This window comes from Panthera onca, chromosome E2, assembly GCF_046562875.1.
Source record: "Panthera onca isolate mPanOnc1 chromosome E2, mPanOnc1 haplotype 2, whole genome shotgun sequence".
Lineage (NCBI taxonomy): Eukaryota > Metazoa > Chordata > Mammalia > Carnivora > Felidae > Panthera > Panthera onca.
This window is the reverse complement of record NC_138353.1, coordinates 16,325,807-16,349,362: the sequence shown is the minus strand read 5'-3', so window position 1 is coordinate 16,349,362 and position 23,556 is coordinate 16,325,807. Positions and strand designations below refer to the sequence as shown.

The 23,556-nt window shown below is 35.5% G+C and overlaps 1 protein-coding gene across 6 annotated transcripts in view; it reads right to left on the bottom strand.

Annotated features, from left to right (window-relative positions):
• Positions 1 to 12,610: 12,610 nt before the first annotated feature.
• Positions 12,611 to 23,556, bottom strand: part of ZNF570 (zinc finger protein 570) — a 38,292-nt gene continuing 27,346 nt past the window's right edge. For all 6 annotated transcript variants that reach the window (XM_078439046.1, XM_078439044.1, XM_078439050.1 and 3 more), the window contains one exon: positions 12,611 to 15,155. In XM_078439046.1, the coding sequence (XP_078295172.1) occupies positions 13,798 to 15,155 (1,358 nt within the window). In that variant the 3' untranslated portion in view covers positions 12,611 to 13,797. The remainder of the gene's footprint in view (positions 15,156 to 23,556) is intronic.

Sequence of the window (23,556 nt, the reverse complement as noted above, 5' to 3'; positions counted from 1 at the left end):
GAATATATAAAGAATGAATATATGAAGCTCAACAAAATGAGAACCCAATCATTATAGACTGAATATTTGTGTTCTCCCCAAATTCATATGTTGAAATCCTAACCTCCAATGTGATGGTATTGGGAGGTACAGCACTTGTGAGGTAGCTAGATCATGAAGGTAGAGCTCTCATGAATGTAATAGTGCTTTTATAAAAAGAAACATGGAGATGATTTCTTTTTTTTTTTTTTTTTTTTTTTTTTTTGAGAAAGATGATTTCTTTCTTGACCATGTGAGAATACAACAAGAAGATGGCCATCTACAAACTAGGGCCTTGGTCTTGGACTTCTAATATCCATAACTGTGTAAATATGTGTTTAAGTCACCCAATCTATGGTATTCTGTTATATCAGCCTGAACTGAGACATCAATTTAAAAATTGGAAAAAAGATTTGAATAGACATTTCTTCAAAGATATACAAATGGCCAATAAACATGTGATTTGTTTATTTATTTTTGTTTATTTGAGAGAAAAAGCGTGTGCAATCAGGAGAGAGGAGTTGGGGGGGGCAGAGAGAGAGAGAGAGAGAGACAGAGGATCCAAAGTGGGTTTCCTGCTGACAGCAGAGAGCCCCACACAGAGGGAGAGAGAGAGAAGGAGAGGGAGGGAGAGAGAGAATCTTAAGCTGGGTCCATGCTCAGTGCAGAGTCCAATGTGGGGCTGGATCCCATGATCCTTAGATCATACCTGAGCTGAAATAAAGAGTCAGACACTCAACCAACCTAGCCATCCAGGCATCCCCCTTTTTTTGCCAATAAAGAAAAATGATTAAAAGATCACATGAAAAGATGATCACCATCATTAGTCATTAAGGAAATGCAAATCAAAATCATAAGTAGCACTTCATACCCACTGGGATGGTTATACTCTAAAGGATGTACAATAACAAGTGTTGGTGAAGATATGGGGAAGTTGGAACCATTATACACTGGTGTTGAGAATGATGTGGTCACTTTGGAAAACACTTGGCAGTTCCTCAAAAAATTAGACATGGAATTACCATATGACCTAGCAGTTCTACTCTATGTTATATATACAAAAGAAATGAAAACATATGTCCATGTAGAGCCTCATACACAAATGTTCACAGCAGCAATATTCATGTAAGTCAAAATGTGGAATTAATTCAAATGTCCATCCATTGATGAATGGATAGATAAAATGTGTCATAGCCATAAATGGAATATTTTTTTTAGCAATAAAAAGGTATAAAGCTTTTACCATATGATGCAGCAATCATCATATGGTAGTGTTTACTCAAACGAGTTGAAAACTTATGTACACCCAAAAACCTGCTTACAGTGTTTATATGAGCTTTATTCATTATTGCCAAGACTTGGAAGTGATTGAGATGTCCTTCAGCAGCAAAATGAATAAATAAACTGTCATACATCCAACAACGGAATATTATTCAATGCTAAACAGAAATGACATATCAAGCCTTGAAAAGACATGGAGGAAACTTAAATGCATGTTACTAAGTGAAAGAAATCAGTCTGAAAAAAACACACTATATTATTCCAACTATATAACATTTTGGAAAAGGCAAAACTTTGGAGACAGTAAAAAGATCTGTGGTTGCCAGTGGTCAGTTGGGCAGGGATGGATAAATAAAAGGAACACAGGGAAGTTTTAGGGCAGTGAAACTACTCTGTATAATGTAATGGTAAAAACATGTCATCATAAATTTATTCAAACACATCGAATAAACAATACCAAAAATGAACCCTAATGTAAATTATGTACTTGGGATGATAATGATATGTCAATGAAGATTCATAAACTATAACAAATGTACCACTCTAGTGGGGGATGTTGATAATGGGGCAGGTACATGTGTATGGGGACAGGGGATATATGGGATATCTTTGTACCTTTCAATCAATTTTGCTCTGAACCTAAAACTTCTCTAAAGCATAAAGTATTTTTGTATAAAAAGGAAAATGAATTTAAATGCTGCATGTTACATGCTACAACATGGATGGATTTTGAATATATTATGCTAGTGGAAAGAAGCCAATCATAAAAGATGACATATTCTGTGATTCCATTTATATCCAGAATAGGCAAATTCAAAGACTCAGAAAGTAGATTAGTGGTTGCCAGAGCCTGGCTGCCGTACTGTGTGTGTGTGTGCATGTGTGTGTGTGTTTAAAATGCTGGATTGTATTTTTTTTTTTTTTTTTTTAGTGTATATTTTTGAGAGAGAGAGAGAGAGCATGGGGTAGGGGCAGACAGAGGGAGATAGAGGATCCAAAGTGGGCTCCATGCTGACAGCAGAGAGCCCCAAGCAGAGCTTGAACTCATGAACCCTGAGATCATGACCTGGTCCCAAAGTTGGACCCTTAACAACTGAGCCACCTAGGCGCCCCAATGTAAGACTTTTAAATGAGGCACATTGTTTTCTTCTAATCTACTTTTATTAAGATATAATCCACACACAATAAAATTCACCCTTTAAAAAGTACAATTCAGCAGGCGCCTGGGTGGCTCAGTCAGTTAAGTCTCTCTTCAGCTCGGGTCATGATCTCGCAGTTCATGAGTTCGAGCTCTGTGTCATGCTCTGTGCTGACAACTCAGAGCCTGGAGCCTGCTTCAGGTTTTATGTCTCCCTTTCTCTCTCTGACCCTCCCCTACTCATGCTCTGTCTCTCTCTCTTTCTCAAAAATAAATAAAAACATTTTTAAAAAGTCTTACAGCAGTTTACTAATTATCTATCTATAAAAACACAGCTGAAAGAATTATATAATCCTTTCTCCTTATTCCAATATCCTCTCATATCCTTGACATGATCCCATCACATTCACAAAAGATAATGGTAGCAATAAAATAATTTTATTCTTGTATTTTCCATCAGACTTCTAGTATTTCATTTTGAAAATTGGTATTAAAGTTTTAGGAACAGCTTTGAGCCTCAGATTTTTCTTTGTATAATAGGGATGTGAATGAAATCCCTTTCTCACAGCATTATTATAAACACTAAATGAGAATATGCATTTGCTTATCTCTTCTCCACAGCACTAACGTGTTGAAATTCAGGAATCAGACTGGTAATGGCACATCACTTCCCTTGCTGCACAGGTTAATCAGCATTAATACCTCCTATGTATTTGTCTCTGTGTTAGAGTATGGATGATTTTCAGTGTATGGGTTCTTCATGAGAATCTACTCAGATCAGGAGACAGATATTGATAGTCATTTACTGGAGGTTTTTAAACGTGATTTACCCATATTCAATATATAAAAATCACCATGGAGTGAGAAGACTATGGGCCTAATGAATACACAAAGTTCTTTTTCCATGTAAGAGAAAGAAAGAGAGAGAGAGGGAGAAAGCTTCAATTTCAGACCAGGTTCCTCATAAACAAATAAATATATTTAAAATACAACTTTTGAAGTGCTCTGGAGGAAATAAATATGCATAATAAATAGTGGAATAATAACTAGTTAGAAAAACAGTGGGAATAATAACTGGTCAGAAAATAAAACTTTTTTTTTTTTGAGAAAGTAAAGGCCAGTGTGTTAGAAATATAGTCATGCTCAAAAACAAGAAGACAAAGTATCACCACTCACAAAACTGAGAAATCTTTGAGAGATTGAATGAATATAAAATGATATTAAAGAAAGGGGTGCCTGGGTGGCTCAGTTGGTTAAGCATCCGACTCTTGGCTTTGGCTCAGGTCATGATCTCATGATTTCGTGGGTTCAAGCCTTGCACTGGGCTCTGTGCTGGCAGTGCAGAGCCTGCTTGGGATTCTCTCTCTCTCACTCTCTCTGTCCCTCCCCCACTCATGCGGTCTCTGTCTCTCTCAAAATAAATAAATAAACTTTAAAAATGTGTATAAAATTAAAGAGGTAAATGGCAGCTCAGACTATCTTCCTTCATACTATATTAACACCACAAAAGGCAGGCCCTGAAGAGTATCCCATAACCAGAATGAGTGGAAGCTGAAGTAGGAGGTGGCTAAATCCAAAATCAAGGGAAGGATTAATTTGGAAAGCACAGCAAGTGTATCCTGGCCTGCTGACCTCAGTGTATGTATCTGTTCACAAACACACTTAGATATAGATAGCAGCCCACTCAGAATTGACAGAAGTGTCTCTTCCCAAAGAGTTAAAGAAAACTAAAAATAGAAGAAAGAAAATAAAAGTAAGTTTAAAAATTAATGAACTAGAAAGTATAGCTACAAGAATGGACCGATACAGACAAAAGCTTTTTAATTAAGAGACTATTGAAGCATAGCGACCCTTGTACAAAATGGGTTTGAACTGTATGGGTCCACTTATACACAGATCTTTTCAATAACTAGGGTAAAGTACTGTTAAAATATTTTCTCTTCCTTATGATTTTCTTCTTTTCTTGGGGCACGTGGGTGGCTCAGTCAGTAGAGCATCCAACTCGTGATGTCAGCTCAGGTCATCATCTCACAGTTCATGAGTTTGAGTCCTACGCTGTCAGCATGAAGCGTATTTGGGATTCTCTCTCTCCCTGTCTCTCTGTCCCTCCCCTACTCACGTGCATGCACTCTCTCTCTCAGAAATAAATAAATTTTCTTTAGCTTACTTTATTGTAAGAATATGCTATGTAATACATATAACATAAAAAATATGTTAGTTGAAGGGCGTCTGGGTGGCTCAGTTGGTTGAGAGTCTGACTTCAGCTCAGGTCATCATCTCCAGCTCCAGCCCTGCATGGGGCTCTGTGCTGACAGCTCAGAGCCTGGAGCCTTCTTCAGATTCTGTGTCTCCCTCTTTCTCTGCCCGTCCCCTGCTTGTGCTCTCTCTCAAATAATAAACATTAAAATTTTTTTAAATATTACAAAAAAATGTTAGTTGATTATGTTATGAGTAAGTCTTCTGGTTAGTAGTAGGCTATTAATAATTAAGTTTTTGGAGAGTCAAAAGTTATACACAGATTTCTTTCTACACAGAGGGGTTGGCATTCCTAACTCCTGTGTTGTTCAAGGGTCAACTATGTAAGATCTGTTGACAGGGTTTTTAAAAACTAGAACAAAGCTACAAATAGTTTTAGGAGTAAAAGTAGGGACACAACAAGAGATGCTGTAGAGATACACAAAATAAGAGAATATATGAAAAACTCCACACTAATAAGTTGGAAAATATAGTTGTTATGAAAAATTTCTCAGAAAAATAACTTCCCAAAGCTACAAAAAATAGAACATTTAAATAGATAATAAAGAATTTGAAAAACTACTTTAACACCTCCAAAAAGAAACATCAGGCCAAACAGTTTTACTGTTGAGTTTCCCCAAGCTTTCAAAAAACAAATAATTACATTTATGTTCCAAATTTTCCAAAGAATAGGAGTAAATGCCCATCAGCTAATTCACTGTATAAAACCAAGAATACCATAAAGGCAAAAATGGGGAGAAAAGTAAAGGAAAATTAAATATCAGTCATATGATTATAAACTCAAAAATAATAGCCAAATATTAGAAAATAAGTATGGCTTAAAAAAATTTTTTTATGTTTACTTATTTTTGACAGAGACAGAGACAGAGCAAGGAAGAGAGAGAGAAAGAGGGAGACTCAGAATCTGAAGCAGGCTCCAGGCTGTCAACACAGAGCCCGATGTGGGCTCGAACTCACAAACCATGAGATCATGACCTGAGCTGAAATCAGAAGCTTAACCTACTAGGCCACCAGGCGCCCCTAAATATGGCTTTTATACACATATATACACACATTACAACCAAGGTGGTCTGTCCTAGGAATGCAAGGCTAGCTTAACATTAGAAAAATCTATTAACAGACTTAACCATATTAATTGCTTAAAGAATAAAAACCATATTAAGAATCTCAGAAAAAAATATTCGTTGGAGTTCAAAACTGTTCTTGTTTTTTTAAATTAAACCAGAAAGAGTGTAAATTTCTTAATCTGATAAAGGATATCTATCTTTAAAAACCTACAGTAAACATCATACTTAAAGTGTAACATATTAGAATTATTTTTCCTTAAAAATTCAAAATAAGACAAGGATATCTAGCAATACTACTTCTATTCACCATTATACTGAGGTTCTAGCAAAGCAAATAAAATATAAGAGGAAGAAGGGAAGAGAGGAAGAAGGGAAGGGAAGGCCAGAAGACACAATAGAAAGATTACTAAAAGAGAAGTTGTCATTATTCAGAGAAGATATAGAAAGCCCAAGAGAATCTAAATCAATAGAAAAAATATTAGAACTAAGAGAGGTGCAGAATATAATACTAAACAAAAATCCATTGTATTTTTATGTATCAGCATAAAAACTTTAAAAAACACAATTTACAAGGACACCTGCCTGGGTGGCTCAGTTGGTTGAGCCTTTGACTCTTGATTTTGGCTCAGGTCATGATCTCACAGTTCATTGGTTCAATCCACCTGAGAGCGTGGATTCTCTCTCTCCTTCTCTCTCTGCCCCTGACCCACTTGTGTTCTCTCTCTCAAAATAAATAAACTTAAAAAAACCCACAATTTAAAATGTAGCAAAGATGTGCTTGATCTTTATGGAGAACATTAAACTTGATCAGAAATTTCAAATATTGCATAAAATAATGGAGAATAATAATATTTCCATGTAATATTATTCACATAAGGTTCCAATAAAGGATATCCAATATCCAATATCCTTTAAAGAATCCAATAAAGGATACTATAGATGACAGCCTAGAAAACATTTGAAATTTTAGCTTTAAGCTTGATTGGAAGGGAAACTGTGACATTTACATACATATAAAGGGACATCAGAAGTGTTGGTTTGGTAAATACCTACACACACACACACACACACACACACACACACACACACACAATGTAATTGGCTTGGGAAACTTAAGGTTTGAGATTTTGAGATTTAGGGGCAAAATTGAAGTGGATAATTGAGACTGAATATCAAAACATCCTCAGGATTACAGATATGATTGTGGCATCAACCACATGCTTGACATTTTGGGAGGTAATGAGGTCAGTTATGAAGAATGAATACTGAGAGAAAAGACTTATGGGTGTCTAAATAAAATAGAAGAACTAAGACAATATGATTTTAGCTATTAAGAAGAAAGAAGAGAATAGTATATGAAAGGGAGTTAGAAAAGTACCAAACTCAGAAAAAAGGAAAGCCTAGACCTTTGGAATTACAAAATAAATGGTCCTTGGTGACAAATATTTCAAAGTAAAGTGATAAGACCAGAAGTTAAGAGTGAAGGTAGGAATGATTGAAGGCTTCTTCTTTGAGAAGTGAAGTGTTAATGAAAAAATTTTATTTTTAAAAAATAGTATTTTAATCATATTTTGTTTCCTATCCACCTTTCTTTCCATGCCTTTTATACCAACATGGGCATGAATTGGGGTATTTGCATTTTATATTTTTGAAGATCCTGCCAAGTTACTCATCAAAGAGGTTTTATTTACACTCTCACCTTTAAGAGACAGTATCTTTTACCCGTTCCTGGTTTCAGTTCTTTTAGTGGTTTCTCACACAATAAATATTAAGGAATCCAGAGAAACAGTGAAAGAGAGAGGGAAACACAAGGATCCTGCACCATTGTCGGTGAGTTTGTGTCCCTCTTTCCCTTCTGCAGAGTATCTGATATTTTACTTCTTCAAATGAGGTTATTGGTACTCCTGCCATTTGATTTTTAGTTTTTCAGAAAGTCATTTGAAATAGCTACAATATCTATTCCGATAATCATTTTCTTTCTTTTTCCTTCTTTGAATCATCTTCGATTTAAAAAAAAAATTTTCAGAACGCTCCCTTTTTAGTACACTGAGAATACAATTAGAGCTTTAGAAAAATTCTCTCCCTTTTTTTCTTTCAATTCTGTTTCATTGAGTATCATTTTTTCTATTTGGTGTCCTTCTGTTAGATTCCTGGAGTGTTTTTATATATTTAGCAGTTTTTCTCTACCTGCCTGTTCCTTCTGATAAAGGTCTAGTTCTAGCTATCCAATATGGTTACACTGGTCACATGGTTATTGAGCACTTGAAAGGTGGTCAGTCTGAATTAAAGAATGTAAAATGTCACACTATTTTTTTATTACATGTTGAAATAATATTTTAGATATAGTTTGTAAAATATCTTACTATTAAGTTCACCTATTTCTTTTATGTTTTTGATGTGGCAACTAGAAAATTTGACATTACATATATTGTTCTATTGCTCATAATATATTTTTATTGGGCAGTGCTGATCTAGTTACTTCAGTATAGCTGAGAAGGAACCCATCAGAAATTGAAAAGACTCCTTGCGCGCCTGGGTGGCTCAGTCGGTTGAGCGTCCGACTTCAGCTCAGGTCACGATCTTGCGGTCCGGTCTGTGAGTTCGAGCCCGCGTCAGGCTCTGGGCTGATGGCCCAGAGCCTGGAGCCTGCTTCCGATTCTGTGTCTTCCTCTCTCTCTGCCCCTCCCCCGTTCATGCTGTCTCAAAAATAAATAAATGTTAAAAAAAAAAAAATTTAAAAAAGGAAATTGAAAAGACTCCAGATAAAAAATGGCGAGAGCTTAGAGTTATTTTAAGTATTATCTGACAATTAGTAATGCAGTATTTTTTTTTTTTTTTTTTTTTTTTTTTGTAATTCAGTAGGGCTAGAGATATATGGAGAATTGCCTTAGGAACTGGGAAGTTTAAATTTGGATTCTCTCTTTTGTATCTACTTGTCAGTCTAAAAACTTAGGAGTATATTCCTTCCTGTTCAATACCTGGCTGCCTGGTGAACATAGCCCACCTCAGAGCTGTTTATGAGCACAGACTATAAGAAGCACAGTGACATTCCAGATCCTAGGGACCTATGACAAAAGTATTTAAGTACAGTATTTCTTTCCTAAGCTACTATAAGGGACTGAGCTATAGTGCTGTGCATCTATATATTTCCATCTAAAGGCTATTAATGAGGTAATAGACATGAAATGAGGGCACTTTATTTTTTAACTGCTTTTACTAATTTTCATCCCCTGGAGTGTGGTAGATAAGTGTTCTGCTTCATTCTGTCATCCTATCCCCTGTTAATATTCCCAATCATGCAGGCATATAGGTCTGGGGCTTCTTTTAAGTTCTGACAGTGGTAAATAAGTTCTTTGATATTTTAATTGCTTATGTTTACATTTGACTTATAAATAGGAAAAGTATAGTGAAAAAATATAAGTCACCAGAAATAAAAATTATGCTGGACAGTGATTATAAACATACTGACCAAGTTAATTTAGTCATACATCTTTTAATCCAGAGTTACTACATATCTTTGTTCCTGTGTGCTACATACCTGTCTTAAGTGAATTTCAATCTCCTGTTTCTACTATAATGACTTCACACCATTTCCCTTCTCCAGTTCCCTTTCCACTGCCCCCATACATTTTATAGAATAGTAACAGCTAACATTAAGCATTGCTAGGCATTAATATGTGTGATGATAATTCATACAACAATCCTATGAAAAAGGTATTATCTCCTTTTAACATCTGAGAAAAAGTTCTGAAAGGATAGTAATTGGCCTATGAAAAATCTAGACATTTAAAAATGTTGGAAAGAACAGGGAATTAATAAATCATGGTGCATACAGAAAGGTTCTCTGTAAATGTTAACAATGATGATGGATTTATTTCTGCATATACAGTCAACTAGTTTTTTACTAAGTCACCAAGAATGCAATGAGGAATGGATAATCTCTTTAAAAAATGGTATTGGGGAAACTGGTTACCCATATACAAAAGATTAAAATTAGATCTTTATCTCATACCATACTCCAAAATTAATGCAGAATGTATTAGACTTTCATTTGGACCTGGAATCATTAAACTCCTATAAGAAAACATAGGGAATAAGCTCACTAAAATTGGTCTTGGCAATGATTTTTGTATTTGACACCAAAGCACAGGCAACATAAAGCAAAAATAAACAAATGGAACTACAACAAACTAACTTCTGCACAGCAAAGGAATCAATCAACAAAATTAAAGGCAATCTATGAAATGGGAGAAAATATTAACCCCTTACCAGATACATAAAATATGATTCTACATATCTGGTAAGGGATTAATGTCCAAAATATATAAGGAACTAATGTAACTTAATGGCAAAAAAAAGCACAATAACAAAAATGGGCAAAGGACCCAAATAAACATTTTCCCAAAGAAGATATACAAATGGCCAGCAAGTACATGAAAAGTGCTCAACATCATTAATTATAAGGGAAATGAAAATCAAAACCACAAAAATGTCAACAAGTTATCACCTCACACCTGTTAGGATGGCTGTTATCAAAAAGGCAAAAGATATCTGTTGGTGAGGACATGGAGAAATGGAAACCCTTGTACGCTTTTGGTCAATATGTGAATTGATACAGGCATTAAGGAAAACAGTATGTAGTGTTCTCAAAAAATTAAAAATAGATCTGCTATATGACCCCACTTCTGCATATATATTCCAAAGAAATGAAATCAGGATCTCAAACTTATCTGCATGCCCATCTTCATTGCAGCATTATTTACAGTAGCCAAGATATGGAAAAACCTTAGTGTCTGTAGACGGGTAAAGAAAACACACACACACACACACACACACACACACACACACACACATCCAATGGAATGTTATTCAGCCTTAAAAACAAAGAAAATCCTGCCATTTACAAAAACATAGATGAACCTGGAGGACATTATGCTAACTGAAATAAGCCAGACACAGAAAAACAAATATTGTATGATCTAACTTACAGGTAACTATAATAAGTTGAACTCACAGTGACAGAATGGTGGTGATGAGTGGCTGGGGAGTGGGGGGAAAGGGAGATATTGATCAAGAGGTATAAACTTTCACTTATAAGGGTAAGTTCTGAAGACCTAATGTAAAGCATGGTAACTTATAGTTAATGTATACTTGAAATTTGCAGAGACCTCAAGTGTTTTCACCACACACACACACACACACACACACACGATAACATGTAAGGTGATGGATATGTTAATTAGCTTGATTGCAGTAATCATTTCACAATGTATAAATGTATGAAAACATCACATTGTACATCTTTATACATACAGTGTTGTCAGTCACAACTCAGTAAAGCTGGGGAGGAAGAAAAAGACTGATGGGGCAAAATGTGTAATAAGTAGGCCACAAAACTGTCAGCATAAGAATACAGTCATTGTCAAAACACTGATATACCAAATTGTTAACAGTGATTGCATCTGAAATCAATTATGTGTCATCTTCTTTCTGAAGAGAATGATGAATATGGATGGGAACACCAGTGGCATGCCTGAGATATAGTAAGGAAGTAACTTGACAAAAGCAAATACTTAAATGTTATTTTTTTATTATGAAGTAGTTTAAATATACAGAAAGATATAGAGAATAAGAACCTACCTATAAACCAACAACCAGCTTTATCAATTTATAAGAATTGGCCATGTTTGCTTATTTTTTAAAGAAGTGAGTGATTAACAGATATTTCCTTTTGCATCCTTTTCTCAAGCTCATTTTTCTCCCCCTCCAGAGGTCACCACTGTTTTGGATTTAATTATTATTTCCATGAATGTTGTTATACTAAATCTATATGGTATTTAGCCATGGAAAATACACACAGCATCAATTTGCATATTTTCAAACTTTATATAAATGGTACCGTATAATACAAAATACTGTCTAGTTCAATTTCATTAATATTGTTTTAAGATTTATCCATGCTGACAGAAATATCTCTACTTCATTCTTTTTAACTTGGGATCTAACTTCTATTCACCCTAATGGTTATTTTGATTGCTTTAAGCTTTTCATTCTTAAATAATACTGAAATAGACTTTCATGTATACTTCTCTAGACACATGAAGAGAGGAGAGACTATAAGAGGTTTAAGTGTGGAACTGCTGGGTCAGAGAGTATCTACATTTTCAACTTTACTAGATATTGCTAAATTATCCTAAATACAACTACTTCCAATAGCACTGTATGAACATTCGTACTGCTCCACATCTTTCCAGTAATTGGTACTATGATGCTTTTGCCAATGTAATGATTTTGAAATAGTTCACTATGGTTTTGTTTGCTTTTCCCTTACTGTAATGGATATAAACAATTATTCTAATAACCCCAAATCCATCTTTTCTCTATGGGTCTAAGCCATCTTAATCATATGCAGAATTTCTAGACATAGGTCAGACTCGACAGCTGTCTTGCTTAAGAGTTCACACTTCATAGATGAATTTAGAACAAAGCTGTGAAATTAAAAGGAAAAAAGACCTGAGGAATTTTGGTTCTAATTGGAGTGAATTTGTGAATTAGGAATAGCTGACAACTTTTATTAGGCTCTCTCTTCAGCTTAGACCGTATAATACTCCTCAGTTGATTATTTTTCATTTTGCTAGGTCTAGAAAATCTATTGTTTTATATTTAAGTGTTAATGATTTTAGCCTTTGAAATTTAACTCCATGAAGACATAGTCTTAGTATTGATCACTATTGTCTCCTTGTGTCTAAAACCATGTCCAGCAAACAGTAGGTACTCAATATTCACTGAAGGAGAAATTATATATATATATATATATATATATATATATATATATATATATATAATATATATAGGAAACCCTATATATATTTGTCTGTAGCTTTTTACCCTCAATTCCTATTTGGTTTAAATTTTACAACCACTGGCTAAAACATTCACAAACTTTATACTTTTTCTGTGGTGTAGAACAATTTAAATGCTTCTTAAATTACTTAGATTCACCCATACAATTGCGTGGGCCTGGTGTATTTTTATGGGACAGTATGAATTTCTATGTTTATTGGTTTTTTGGAGTTGTGATCCTCTATTCTTTTCTTGATCTAAATGTGAGTTCTGTATTCTTCTCAATCATCATTCTCCTTATATTGTTTATCCAATTCTCTTTAGAAACTTCCTAAAACTGGTTGTAGGTGTTAGTAGTTCTACTACTTGTCTATCCTGATTACATATCTAGAGTGCAAAGACTCCCACTTATGTTTCTAAAATGTTTAGGTTTTCTTAATTCTGACCTGCTGCTTCCCAGGGATGTTCTACTTTGTCCACTGAAGAATTTTGTTCTAGCTGTGGAGTAAGTAACTTAACATATGCTGAGTATGTAGAACAGTGCCTGGTGCAGAGTAGACACTCAATACACGTTAGCTATTATGATTTATTGAATATCTGCTATAATTGATGTGCTACGTGAAGCACTTTACATGCAAATTTATTCCTTTATATGCATCAGTCTACAACAGACACTATATCATTTAATAATCACAGTTCTACAATACAGTATCCTTTATTATCCCTATTTTAAGAATTAAAGAAAACCCTGAGGTTTAGATAAGTCAAACAAATTACTCAAAGTCATACAATGCCACAGCAGTTGTAGAGCTGATTTTCCAGAATCTAAGCTCTTAGTCCTGGGAAGTGCCTAGTGCTCAGTGAAGGAGACTGGAATAAATAAAATAAGACTGAAAGGTATGTAAGAACCAGATAATGAAGCACCTCATAGACAATTTAAAGACTGAGGATATTAGCTTAAGAAAATAATAAGCCAAAAAAGAAAAAAAATTTTAACTGGAGGCAGTGATGTATTCTTATACTCAAAAAAATCAGTTTGGGGCATGGTGGGAATGAATTTAAGGGGATCAAAAGTTGATATAGGAAGACCTCTTGGAAAGCTACAGTATGGTGATTGAGGTGAGATGAATCTACGGTGACTTTAGAGATAGAAAAAAAAGAATATAAATTCTGGATATATTTATGAGATAGTGTCTAGAGAACTTGGTGATTGACTGGATTGGGTGGTGAGAGTGACTCCCCAAGATGGATTCTCTGATGATGAGCAAGGTGTGCATGCTGCCTGAAAGTTTTCTTGCATTCCTTACATTCATAGGGTCTCTCTCCAGTATGAATTCTCTGATGCTGGGCAAGGGATCCACAGTAACTGAAAGCCTTTCCACAAACGTTACATTCATAAGGCTTCTCTCCAGTATGAACTCTCTGATGCTGAGTAAGGGATGAGTCATTGCTAAAAGCCTTCCCACACTTAATACATTCATAAGGTTTCTCTCCAGTATGAACTCTTTGATGTTGGGCAAGGTAGGCAATCTGGCTGAATGCTTTCCTACATTCTTGACATTTATAAGGTTTTTCTCCAGTATGAATTCTCTGATGTTGAGCAAGATGTGAATTCTGGCTGAAAGCCTTCCCACATTCCTTACATTCATAGGGTCTCTCTCCAGTATGTATTCTCTGGTGTACAGTAAGGTATGCACGAAGGCTAAATGCTTTCCCACAGACACTACATTCATAAGGTTTCTCACCAGTATGAACTCTCTGGTGTTGAGCAATGGATGATCTATTGCTAAATGCTTTTCCACATTCAATACATTCATAAGGCTTCTCTCCAGTATGAACTCTCTGATGTTGAGCAAGGTAAGCAAACTGGCTAAAGGCTTTCCTACACACTTTGCATTCATAAGGTTTTTCTCCAGTATGAACTCTCAGATGCTGAACTAGGTGTGCATTCTGACTGAAGGCTTTCCTACATTCCTTACATTCATAGGGTTTCTCTCCAGTATGAATCCTCTGGTGTTGAACAAGATTTGATCTCTGGCTGAAGGCTTTTCCACATTCTACACATTTATATGGTTTCTCTCCAGTATGAATTCTTTGATGAAGAGTAAGAGATGAGCTCTGGCTAAAGACTTTTTCACAGTCATTACATTTCAAAAGTTTTTTCTCTGTATAGATACTCTTGGGCTTAATGGCCATTAAATTTTTTTTAAAGCTTTTCTTATGTGTATCATGTTTATGTACTTTCTCCTCTTTGGTGGTTATCTGTTGTGTATGAAGCAGTGTGTTCAGATGGAAATTTCCCCAAGATTTGTTATATTCTTGTGCTCTTTTATTAACAAGGGGTTCTTCATGAGTGATTGTCTCTTCCTTGAAACATGCCTTCTGATTTACTGGCTGTGTCTCAAAATGGTCTTCACATTTCCATTCTTCTCTTAAACTGGAATACTCAAGGCCACAGCTTGTAAGTTTTTCTAGAATCTTCTGGGATGACTGTGCTTCATAAATATCTTGCTTTGAGGTTAATTCTTCAGTCTCACACCTAGATTCCCAGCCTGAAAAATAATTTAAAAACATGTCTCCTCTATGATGTACCAGAAGAAACATTTCTGAATTTACATTCATAAAGTGAAGTATGTGTATTTAATAACAAATAAAACCCACAAGAACATTGGCTTTTGTAGTTCTGATGTTTGTAAGAAACTGAAAATAGATCATACAGAAACTTGAAGAGGAATGATTAGAAATTATAAGAAAATTAGTAAGGTAGGGGTGCCTGAGTAGCTCAGTCGGTTAAGCATCCAACTTCAGCTCAGGTCATGATCTCGCGGTTTGTGAGGTCAAGCCCTGCATCAGGCTCTGTGCTGATAGCATGGAACCCACTTTGGATCCTCTGTCCCTGCCCCCCTCTCTGCCCCTCCCTCACACTTTCTCTCTCAAAATAAACATTTTTTTTAAAAAATCAGAAAGGTAAATCTCATGTCAATAAGGAATTATGGAGATGGATGGACTTGGTTATAATTTTACACATGTATGAATAATACAAGCACTGAAATAACATCCATTATTATAGTTGTTTCTTGCAAGAATATTTATCAAACCTTGTGCCAAAGTCTTCTAATGCTTTTGATATTAAACAAAACAAAGATCCTTACCTTTATGGACCTTATATTCTTGGGGGAGATAGGAAATAAATGCTAAATGAGTAAATTTTATTATATGTTAGAAGGTACTAAGTGCTTCAGAAGAAGAAAAGCAGGGTAAAAGAGATTAGGAATGTTGGTAAAGTCAGTCAAATGTTGGTAAATTAGGAATAATTAATAAATTAACATTTAAGCAAAGATTTGAAATAAGTGAAGAAGTCAGTCACTTAGATATTGAGAAACAGCATTGTGGGCAGAAGAAATAGCCTAAAAGTAGAAGCACATATGATATGTTTAGGGAATAGCAAGAAGGCCAGTGTGTCTGGAGAGGTGTTGTAGGAGATGAAGTCAGGAAATAAAAGATAAGATTATTTAAGGTTTATATACTTTCTAAGGAATTTGGTTCTTATCCTGAGTGGGATGGAAAGCCACTGAAGTGTCTGTGGAGTAGAGGAGTGATACTTATGTACAGTTCAATGAAAATACTGAATGGAGGCAAATATGGAAGAAGTAAGGGGACCTATGAATGTAGTAATCCAGGTGAAGATGATGAGGATCCAGACCAGAGAGCTATCAATGGAGGTATAGTGAGGTGGCCAGATTCTAGATGTATTTTGTAGGAAATGCCAAGAGGATATCCTGACAGATTGGATATGGAAAGTAACAGTAAAAAGAGATGAGCAAGCCTTCAAAGTTTATGTTCTGAGCAATAGAAGAATGGATTAGCCATCACCATTGATGGGAAAGGCCATGGGCACAGCAGGTTTAGGTGGGGATATATGTAAGATCTGGAGTTCAGTTTTGAACATAATAAACTTAAAGTGTTTTTAATTTTTATTTTTAAAAATATTTATTTATTTTGAAAGAGAGAGATGGCATGAGCGGGGGAGGGGCAGAAAGAGAGGGAGAGAATCCCAAGCAAGCTCCACACTGTCTGCACAGAGCCTGATCCAGAGCTCGAACTCACGAACTGCAAGATCATGACCCAAGCCGAAATTAAGAGTCAGACGCTTAACTGACAGCCACCCAGCCAAGTTGATTTTAGACATTGAAATGGAAATGCTGAGAAGGCAGCGTTATGGACCCATAAGACTGAATTTAAGATAGAAGTCTGGACTAGAGATTTTAAACTAGAAATTGCCAGCATATACATGGCAGTTAAAGAGAATATATTACCAAGAGAATGAGTATAAAGAGAAGAGAAAGGAGCAAGTAATGAACCCCAGAGCACTCCAACATTAAGATATTTGGGAAAAGAGAACAAACCAAAAGAGATTAAGAAGGAACAAATGTAAACCAAAAAAATCATGGCTAAGAATATTAATATCACATGATATGAAATTAAATGTAATGAAAATCAACTTGTTCTGGGGTGCCTGGGTGGTTCAGTCAGTTAAGTATCCAACTTCAGCTCAGGTCATGATCTCACAGTCTGTGGGCTCAAGCCCCGCGTTGGGTTCTGTACTGACAGCTCAGAGCTTGGAGCCTGCTTCAGATTCTGTGTCTCCTTCTCTCTCTGCCCCTACTCCACTCATGCTCTGTCCCTTTCCATCTCTCAAAAATGAATACATGTTAAAAAAATTTTTTTTGAAAATCAACTTGTTCAATGATTTATACTGAAAAAGATTAAAATACAGAATCACAAAACACACACAGTACTGGAATATTAGTCAAGAAATGTCACAAAAGTAATAATAACAACAGCTAATAATAGTGACCATTAAAAAGAATTATGAATATGTTGTGACTTGCAAAACACCAGAAATGAATCATACCATAAATAAAAGGCAAATAGAATGTAGAAGCTATGTAGAAGAAGGGAGATTACTATACTATTTATACTTATTTTTTTCAAATAAGATTGTATCATTTTGCAACTTCTGAATCAATTTTAAAAATCAATAGAGGAAGGCATAAAGAAAATAACATCAGGAGATAACTAACATTGACAACAACAATGAAGAGGGAAAATACCCTAAAAATAAACTTTGCAAGAAATGAGCAAAAAGCTTTACAATTCTAATGAGGGACCTGCCCCCCCCCCCTTAAATTTGAATAAAGGGAGAAGATGCATACTTGGTTTTTCTATATGAAGAACCAAAATGTAAAGCCATTAATTCTAAAATTAACCTATTACTTTCATTCAATTACAGTCAGAGTCTCATAGTGAATTTTTTAAAAAACTGGGTAATAAAGAATTTGGCAGGGTTTTGTCCATAGTTCCAAGAGGTAACCCTCTAACCACTCTAAGTTACTGGAAGGAGTATAATTGTGAGGCCCTTGGACCATACCTGATAGTTTAATATTTTATTTACTTTTGAGAGAGAGAGAGAGAGAGAGAGAGAGAGAGAGAGAGAGCGCACGAATGGGGGGAGGCAGGGGGCAGAGAGAGAGGGAGACACAGAATTTGAAGCAGGCTCCGGCCCTGAGCTTCAGCACAGAGCCTGATGCAGGGCTTGAACTCACGAGTTGTGAGATCATGACCTGAGCTAAAGTCAGACACTTAACTGACTGAGCCACCCAGGTGCCCCCATACTTGATAGTTTATAGCTATAGTTTATGACTCATGGCATGCCCCTAGATAGTTTTTGCTAATGTGATGACTTAGGATGGAGTCTAGCCATGCCAGAAAGACCAACCATGTGATTAAAGGGTTGGTGCTTTGAGCTATCATGGTATCAGTCTGGGAAGGGAAGGAGGATGGAGACTGAATCACATTGGGCATTGGGCAATGATCCACTCAATCATACCTACCTAGTTAAACCAAAACACAAACAAATAACTCTGTAACACTGAAGCTCTCTTGAAAGCTTATTCTTTTGAATATTGAGATGTCTGGAAGGCCCTTTCATGTTTGCAACTCTGCCAGACCTTGCCATTGGTGGCTCTGCTTTTGGCTGGTTCTTTGTTATCTTTTGTTACAATAAAACTGTAATCATAATATGGTTCTTTCCTGACCTCTGGAGGTCACTGTTGTGAGTTATCAAACCTGAGGGTGACTGTGGGCACCCTCTTATCTGTAGCCAGCTAGTCAAATGAGAGTGGCCCTGAAGATCCCCAAACTTGCAGAAACTATCTGAAATAAGCACAGTCTTGTGGAGCACCATTCTCTCAGATTTTTCAGTTTGGCAAACTGACTTCAAGAATTTTTTTTTTTAAATCCTAAAGTTTATCAAAATAGTAAACATGTATCCAGGATAAGACTATATGCTGTCCATAAAACATGCATTAATAAATTTAAAAAATTTTTAATGTTTTTATTTATTTTTGAGAGAGACACAGAGCGTGATGGGGGAGGGGCAGAGAGAGACAGGGAGACACAGAATCTGAAGAAGGCTCCAGGCTCTGAGCTGTTAGCCCAGAGCCCAACATGGGGCTTGAAGCTGTGAATTGCGAGATCATGACCTGAGCCGAAATTGGATGCTCAACCAACTGAGCCACCCAGGTGCCCCCGTGCATTAATAAATTTTAAAAGACTGAAATCATACAAATTATCTTTCTCAATCATAATGAAATGAAACTAGAAATCAATAGCAAAATAATACTGGAAAAATCCACAAATATGTGGAAATTAAACAATACACACTTAAACAACCAATGGGTCAAAGAAGAAATCACAGGGTATCTTGAAACCAATGAAAAGAAAAATATAACATACCAAAAATTATGGGAAATTATGGGAAATTATCAAAAGCAGTGCTAAAAGGGAAATGTAAAGCTGTTAATGCTTACATTAAAAAAGAAAGATTGCAAATCAACAACCTAACTTTACATGTGAACAAACTAGACAAAGAGCAAACTAAACCCAAAGCTAGGAAAAAGAATATACTGAAGTAGAGATCAACAAAATACATAGAAAAATAATAGAATCAACAAAACCAAGAGTTAGTTCTTCAAAAAGATTGACAAAGCTGACAAACTTTTAGTTGGACTGACTAGGGGAAAAACAAGACTCAAGTAACTAAAATCAGAAATGAAAGGGGCCACATTACTACCAATTATAGAGAAATAAAAAGGATTATAAGAGAGTAGTATGGACAACTGCATGCCGATAAATTGGATAAAACGGACAAATTCTAAGAAACACACAACCTTCTAAGACTGAATCATAAAGAAAGAAAACCTGAACAGACCCATAACTAGTAAGTTGACTGAATCTGTAATCCAAAGCCTTCCAACAAATAAAGGCCTAAGACCAGATAGTGTCTGTGGTGAATTCTATCACAGGTTTAAGAATTCACATAATCCTCCTCAAACTCTTCCAAAGAAATGAAGAGGAGTGAAGACTTCCAAATTAATTCTATGTGGCCAGCATTACTCTGATACAAAAGCCAAAGTAAGATACCATAAGAAAACTAGAGACCAATATCCCTTACGAGCACTGATGTAAACCTCATCAACAAATACTAGCAAACTGAATTCAACAGCATATTATAAGGCTTATACAGCATGAGCAAGTTGAATTTGTTGCTGGAATGCAAGGATGGTTCAGCAAAAATTAATGTAACACACATTAACAAAATGAAGGAAAAAACTCAAATGATGCAGAAAAAGCATTTTATAAAATTCAACACCCTTTTATGATAAAAACACTGAACAAACTGGCAACAAAAGGAAACTACTTCAACATAATAGAAGCCATATATGAAAAGCCAACAGCTAACATCATATTCAATGGTGAAGGACTGAAAACTCTCCTTTAAGATCAGGAACAAGGCAAGAATGCCCACTTTGACCACTTTTAGTCAGTATAGTACTAGATGTTCTAGCCAGAGCAATTAGTCAAGAAAAATACATTTTAAAAATCCAAATTATAAAGGAAAAACTAAAATTTGTAGATGATATGCTCTTATATGTAGAAACACTAAAGACTCTACATCACCCCCACCACTTAGAATTAACAAATTCAGCATAGTAGCAAAATACAAAGTCAACACACCAAAATCAGTTGTATTTCTATGCACAATCAACAATCTGAAAAGGAAATTAAGAAAACAACTCTATTTACAATAGCATGAAAAAGAATAAAATAGGAATTAACGAGATGAAAAACTGGTACAATGAAAAAACTACAAAACTTTGCTGAAAGAAATTAAAGAAGATGTAAATAAATGGAGATATCCTGAATTCATGGTTACAACATTAATATTACTAAGACAGCCATACTACCTAAAGCTACCTACAGATTCAGTGCAATCCATATCGAAATTCCAATTATGTTTTTTTCAAGAAATAAGAAAAATTCATATGGAAACTCAATGGACCCTGAATAGTCAAAACAATCTTGAAAAGGAAGAAGAAAGTTGGAGATCTCACACTTCCTGACTTCAGAACTTTCTTCAAAGTTCTACAGTAATCAAAACAGTGTGGTACTGGCATAAAGAGACATACAGACTAATGGAATAGAAAACAGAAAGTCCAAAAATAAACCCTCACATGTATAGTCAAATGACTTTTGATAAGGGTGCCAACAAATAGGAAAAACCCACAGCTAATCTTATTCTCATTGAGGAAGAACTGAGCACTCTTCCACTATGGTCAGGAACAAGACAGGAATGTCCACTCTTACCACGGGTATTTAACATAGAACTGGAAGTACAAGCCACAGCAATCAGAAACCACAAGAAGTAAAGGGCATCCAAATTGGCAAGGATCTACTATTTGTAGATGACATGATACTCTATACAGAAAATCCAAAAGACTCCACCAAAAAACTGCTAGAATTGATACATGAATTCAGTAAAGTTTCAGGATACAAAATCAATGTACAAAAATCTGTTGCATTTGTATAAACCAATAATGAAGCAGCAAAAACAGAAATCAAGGAATCAATCCCATTTGCAACTGCACCCAAAACAATAAGATACCTAGGAATAAATCTAACCAAAGAGATGAAAAGACCTATACTCTGAAAACTATAAAACACCGATGAAAGAAATTGAAGACGACACAAAGAAATGGAAAAACATTCCATACTTAAGAATTGGAAAGCAAATATTGTTAACCTGTCTATACTACCCAAAGCAATCTACACAATGCAATCCCTAGCAAAATACCAATAGCATTTTTCACAGAGCTAGAACAAACAATCCTAAAATTTGTATGGAACCACAAAAGACCCTGAATAGCCAAAGCAATCTTGAAAAAGAAACGCAAAGCTGGAGGCATCACAATTCCAGACTTCATATTATATTACAAAGCTGTAGTGATCAAGACAATATGGTACTGGCACGAAAACAGACACATAGATCAATGGAACAGAAAAGAAAACCCAGGAATGAACCCAAAACTATATGGCCAAATAATCTTTGACAAAGCAGTAAAGAATATCCAACAGAATAAAGTCTCTTCAACAAATGGTATTGGGAAAACTGGACAGCAACACGCAAGAGAATGAAACTGGACCACTTTCTTACACCATACACAAAAGTAAATTCAAAATGGATTAAAGACCTCAATGTGAGGCAGGAAACCATTAAAATCCTAGAGGAGAACACAAGCAGTAACCTCTTTGACATTGGTCGTAGCAACTTCTCACTAGATAGGTCTCCTGAGGCTAGGGAAACAAAAGCAAAAATAAACTATTGAGACTTCATAAAAATAAGAAGCTTCTGCACAGTGAAGGAAACAATCAATAAAACTAAAAGGCAACCTACAAAATGGGAGAAGGTTTTTGCAAATGACATATCTGATAAAGGGTTGGTATCCAAAATCTGTAAAGAACTTATAGAACTCAACAGCCAAAAAACAATCCAGTTAAGAAATGGGTAGAAAACATGAATAGACATTTTTCCAAAGAAGACATACAGATGATAAGGGTGCCAAGACCATTCAATGGGGAAAGGACAGGCTTTTAACAAATGCGGTGAAAATTGGATATCCACATGCAAAACAATAAAGCTGGGCTCTTGCTTTACATCATATACAAAAGTTAACCCCAAGTGGATCAAAGACCTAAATGTAAGACCTAAAACTGAAATATTTTTAGGTGTTAACATAGAGAAAAAAAAATCCTCATAACATTGACTTTAGCAATGATTTATTGGTTATAATACTATAAAACACAGACAACAAAAGAGGAAGTAAAAAAACTGAATTTCATAAAAATTAAAAACTTCTATGCATTAAAGATTAAAATCATCAAAGTAAAAAAGCAACCCACAAAATGGGGTGAAACATCTGCAAATCATGCATCTGAAAATGCATATATATCCAGAATATATAAAGAACTCCTACAACTCAGTAAGAAAACAATTTAAAAATAGACAAAGGTCTTGAATACACATTTTTCCAAAGAAGAGATACAAATGTCCAACAAGCATGAAAAGATGTTCAACATCACTAATCATTAGGGAAATGCAAATCAAAACCACAAAATGCCACTTCATACTCATTAGGATGGCTACTGTTAAAAAAAAGAAAGAAAGAAAAGGGTGGCTGGGTGGCTCAGTTGGTTGAGCATCCAACTCTTGATTTCAGCTCAGGTCATGATCCTAGGGTTGTGGGACTGAGCCCCATGTTGGGCTCTGAACTGAGTGTGGAGCCTGCTCAAGAGTCTCTCTCTCCCTCTGCCCTTCTCCCCTGCTCGCGCGCTCTCTAAAATAAAAAAGGGGAAAAAAAAGATTAAAAACAAACAAGAAAAGAACAGGTGTTGGTGAAAATGTGGGGAAACTGGAACCCTTGGCACTGTTGGTGAGAATGTAAAATGGGAGAGCCTCTGTGGAAAACAGTATAACAGTTCCTCAAAAATTAAAAATAAAATTACCATAAGATCCAGCAATTCCACTTCTAAGTATATACCCAAAAGAACTGA